The sequence below is a fragment of the Penaeus monodon genome, chromosome 6 (genome assembly GCF_015228065.2).
Source record: "Penaeus monodon isolate SGIC_2016 chromosome 6, NSTDA_Pmon_1, whole genome shotgun sequence".
Taxonomy (NCBI): domain Eukaryota; kingdom Metazoa; phylum Arthropoda; class Malacostraca; order Decapoda; family Penaeidae; genus Penaeus; species Penaeus monodon.
In genome coordinates this window covers 43458381-43463380 of record NC_051391.1, presented here as the reverse complement: position 1 = coordinate 43463380, position 5000 = coordinate 43458381, and the positions used below count along the sequence as shown (strand labels likewise).

Below are 5000 nucleotides of genomic sequence, written 5' to 3'. Positions count from 1 at the left end.
AACTGATGGTCCCAATCTTTTGAACCTTGTTTCCCAATCAGTCATGCTCTTTTGCATTTCCTTGACCCATAATATTTCTGCATCTGTAATCCCTTGAACTGTGGGGGTTCTTAGAATACCTTTGAAAGACTTGTATTTGAATACATTCATTACCCTACATGTAACTCTCAGCAATTTGTAGTAGTCACTATACCTATTAACATCAATTAATTGTATACCACAATTCTCATGACTTGCATTATTAACCGTCATGGTAATACCAATTCTGTCAGTTAACTCATCCTCACAAGTTTGCTTGATGGGCCATCTATTAGTTGGTAAAGTTAAAAACTTGGGTCCATTTTGCCAGTCAGATTCTCTTCCAATTTTCTCTGGTTTGCATGGTCTAGAGGTCATGTCTGCGATATTCTGTGTTGAATCGACCCACCACCATTCCTTTGGGTCGGTCTTGATTTGTATCTCTGCTATGCGTACTGCAACAAAGGTATTGAATCCGTGACTCTCCTTTTGGATTTGTGATCTTACAATTGATGAGTCAACTATGTGGTAAATTGCCTCAAACTTCCATGTAAACTCCTTTAATATAGATTCTCTTAGTCTAGCAGCCATAAGAGCTGCACATAGTTCTAACCTAGGAATGGACATTTGCTTCATTGGTGCAATCTTATTTCTAGCTGCTATCAGATGTGACTCAAATTCATGTTCACCAGTTTGCCACCTCACATATGCACAAGCTCCGTATGCTTGCATGCTACCATCCGAAAATATTATTAGGCTTGGTTTACCAACTACATTAGATGGTATCAAGGATCTTCTAAAAGTCAATCTCTCTAACTCATACAATTCCTTGAAAAACATCTTCCATTCCTTGACCATGGAAATATCAAGTGGATCATCCCACTTGATTCCGCCATCTTTCGATTCACTTCTGGAAATCACGAGCCTCATCAAAATTTTCGCCTTGAGCAATACTGGTACAGCAAACCCTAATGGATCATATATGGAAGCAATTTGACTCAATATCATTCTGCGTGTCAAATGTTCTGGAAATTTATCATCAATTTCATCTGAATTTAAATTTGGACCACTTCTGACCTTTCTTATTCTTGAAGAAAAATTAAGTTTTACTGTGAAGAAAAAATGATCATCCAACGGGTTCCATTTCAATCCTAAGATCTTCTCATGGTCAGATTTTATCACATTGACCTTGCTGCTTTCATAATGCCCACTGACAATCCAATGTTTAACTCTGAAACTTCCCTGACACAATATCTTCTCCGCATCCTGTATTAACTTGAATGCATTCTCAACAGTATCAGTAGAATACAGTATGTCATCAACATAAGTATTGTTAATAATCATATCTTGCACATCCGGATATTCTTTGCCAAATTTCTCTACAGTGCGTCTCAATGCTAGCGTAGCTATGGTACCACTAGGTTTATCTCCAAACGTTACTGTGGTAAGAGCATACTGATCAGGTGATCTATTGTCATCCAAATCCCTCCATAAAAATCTGTGTGTATGTTCATCCATTGTGCTGAGCTTGACAGTATGATACATCTTAGCTATGTCGCCTGCTATAGCTATATTATTCTGTCTAAACCTAAACAAAACTCCCAGTAAGCTGTTCAGGATATCTGGCCCCTTTGCCCAGAAATCATTTAACTTCTGCCCCATGTATGACGCAGAAGAGTTGAAGACAATGCGTATTGGAGTCGAGTTGGATTCTGGTTTCAATACTTCATGATGATGAATATAATGAACTGGACCCTTGTATTCTTGTATCTCTTCCTTATTTAATTTCCTCGCCACTCCTCTATCAATCATATCTTCTATCTCTCTCTGATACTTCATGGCATATTCATTGCCAAGTTTCTTCAATCTATTCTCTGTTGTTTTTAATCTAGCATTAGCTACTTTAAATTATCTTTCAAATGCATTGGATCCCTTAGCCATGGATACTTTACTAGCCAGCATTTTTGTTCCTCATTATATAACAATCCTTCCTCAATCAATGCTAGTTCTCTTTCTTCCTTTAAACTTATGCAATTAGGTTCAGGACATCCTCGACACATACACTTTATACACTGTGGCTTACATTTTGTTCCCATTTCCTCCATGGCAAAGAATTTGTCCAATTTAGTCTTTAAGCTATCTGTTGACTCTATGTTAATCTGCTTCAAATCTACGAGTCTAGACAGTTTATGAGTTCTTACAAGTATATGATTGCTGCTGTTGGATCCATTGGTAATCTTGTCATGTCTACCTCGAATGCTGAACCCGAATTGATTTTCCAGTAACTGAATACCCTCATTGTGTTCAACAACCCTTGGCAGTATTTCACAACAATCTGTGCCGATGAGCATATCAATTTCCCCATATGGGAGATCCACCTCTAAGTTCGAGATTCTTATAAAAAGTTCAGGTAATCTGGACAATCAATCCTTTTAACTTTGGAAGATATTTCATTCATCCCAACAGCATCCACATTCCAAATTTTACCATTCTTATCAGTTAATGGTACACAGTATGTTTTACTTGATTGATATTCAATTGTGTTACCTACCTTGACCAGAGATAAATTAACATCCTTCCCACTCAAACCTAACTTCTTGGCCATCCTATGAGTAATTAAAGAAGTATCTGAACCTGGATCCCACAATACAGTGACGGGCAGATTTTTACTATGCACCGTACTAATATTCAACAAAGCTTTGCCTCTCTTCTCCATTACTGCATTGTGAGAACTGCTTTCTATTCTGTCTTGATGCAAAAGTGGATGATGATTCCGATTACATGGTCCTTGGCCTTCAATGACTACATCACACAATTTGCCTACTTTACACCCACGTGCTGAATGATATCCATTTAAACACCTAAAACATATACCGTTCTTCTTAATTATGTCAAATCTTTCTTTGCTATTACAGCCCTTGAACTTGAAACAATTTGTTATCTCATGACTCTCTGAATTGTGTAATAAACAACGTATACTTATATTGTTCTCCTTGCATTTAATACCCTTTATCACTTCATTCAAAATTTTCAATGCATGACTCAAATTCTCTATTCTTGCTCTGTTGTTCTTCATTCAATTTTCTTATCAGCTTAACCAACTCTGACTCCGAATTGTTTTCGACCACATTTTCAACATGATGTACTGTTGCTCTACTATCACTAGTACTAGTTCTTACATTTGAATTCATGTATTCCAAAACCTTCCTTTCTTTCTGCAAGAAACCTAATAGCGCAGAAAACAATTCCCCAGTGACCGAGATATCACTTGCTTTAATTACCCATTCTCTTTTTTGGAGTGAAGGCAGAATTTTCTCAATATGGCTAACAACATTAGCTGTATTTAGTTCATCAGATAGATTTACCCTTTTTAAATCTAACCAACATTGTTCAACCTGATCAACCATTTTAACAAACCCTTTAGTATCACCATCTGATATCTTCCTCAGAGATTTGAGATCACTTATCACCAAGTCTACAATTTTTCTTGGGTTACCAAATTTGTCATCCAACCGCTTAAACATTTCATCATAATTACCCTCCGAGCCCTTTATTGTCTGGAGTGCCTCCCCACCTAAACACATTTTGAGTGCGTATGGATCAGCACCATATTCACTTTGAACCAAGTTCTTATAATCCTCTTTAAATGTAGGATACTCTCTTAAATTACCTTCAAACTTGGGAGGTTCAAATCTCTTTACCTTAACCTTTGGTTTGTCTGTTGCCTTCTTCTCATTATTTGTCATGAATATCTTAGCACACAATTCATTCTTTAATCTTTCACTATCTAAAATATATTGTTCAGCCTCTTTTCCCAGGTTTTTATCTTCTAATTTATCCTCATTATCAGATATAAATTGTATCAGTTCATCATTCTTACACTCTAAACACTTAAATGCCTCTATTACTTCCTCATAATTAGTCTTCAACACTAATACATCATCACCTCTGTCTATTCCTTCTTTACATAAAGTTACCTTCCTGGTGAACTTTCCTTTAGCAGTTCCCCTCTGTTTCTTGAGGGCGTTGAGGTCCCCTTGCACACCCATGGCGATGAAGTTGAAATGTACTGGGAGATCAAGGAAAAGCCATCAGCTGCAACAGTCTTTTATTGGAGCAAAGTTTCAACCTGAAATATGATATTCAGGTAATACAATTGGCAATTTAAATCATTCAAAATTACACATAAATGTTCTGAATAACTAAATAAATCTCCTATCTTGCGTCAAAAGAAATATACATGCATTAATGAATATTAATGCAACAAATAAATCCAAGTATACAAATGAACTGATTATCTCACAATACTAAACTAATGTAAGGAATGCCACTACACATATCGTGCGACGTAAGTAAATAATCTGCCTAACAATATCACAAATAAATCATACATTGTACATTTTCATTGAACTCACTTCAATGGCCACACTATCACAATCCATGATTCCCAGTAGTTACCGTCACGTATAATCTCAGTTACGGCACAAATCCAATCCACAGCCCATTGGACATAACACTGGCTGAAACGCATATGAAAAGTAAACACTCCAAATTATGGCCGACGCCAACAGCAACAAACTCATGTTCCGTGTATTTATCAATATTAATGAGGATTATCCTCTTCTGATATTAATTTGAAACCACTCAATATCCTTAAACATACCTTCATGAGTGTAAAGACTTGTGCCCAATAACTGCCACTTCTGTGAAAGGTCGACAACACAAATATTCCCTGCGAAGTGGATTCACACACGAGGCCTCAACCGCACAGCAACGTCATACGTGGGCTCATGGGTAAACAAAAAACACTCGAGATGCGCAACGTAACATCTCACCCGTAATTATCAAAAAACATAAATATTCTTATTTTTCATATACCTATCATACTAATGATACAATAATAATGATAATAATAATAATAATAATAATAATAATAATGATAATAATAATAATAATAATAATAATAATAATAATAATAATAA

At 36.1% G+C, this 5000-nt stretch overlaps 2 protein-coding genes across 6 annotated transcripts in view; one reads left to right on the top strand and one right to left on the bottom strand.

Moving 5' to 3' along the window:
- The window catches only part of LOC119574500, a 6997-nt gene extending 2111 nt beyond the window's left edge, over window positions 1-4886 (bottom strand). The window contains exons 1-3 of one of the 4 annotated variants that reach the window (XR_005228875.1): window positions 4682-4886; window positions 4434-4538; window positions 3996-4147 (exon numbers count right to left, since the gene is read on the bottom strand). Coding sequence is in view for 1 of the 4 variants with exons in the window: in XM_037921753.1 (XP_037777681.1) it covers window positions 1-1857 (1857 nt within the window). In the remaining 3 variants the exon portion in view is untranslated. Of the gene's footprint in view, window positions 1933-3995; window positions 4148-4433; window positions 4539-4681 lie in introns of those variants that run through there. The other 3 variants (XR_005228876.1, XR_005228877.1, XM_037921753.1) reach the window with 3 other exon arrangements.
- The window catches only part of LOC119574499, a 113635-nt gene that overhangs the window by 67243 nt on the left and 41392 nt on the right, over window positions 1-5000 (top strand). The gene's annotated exons all lie outside the window — the stretch shown is intronic.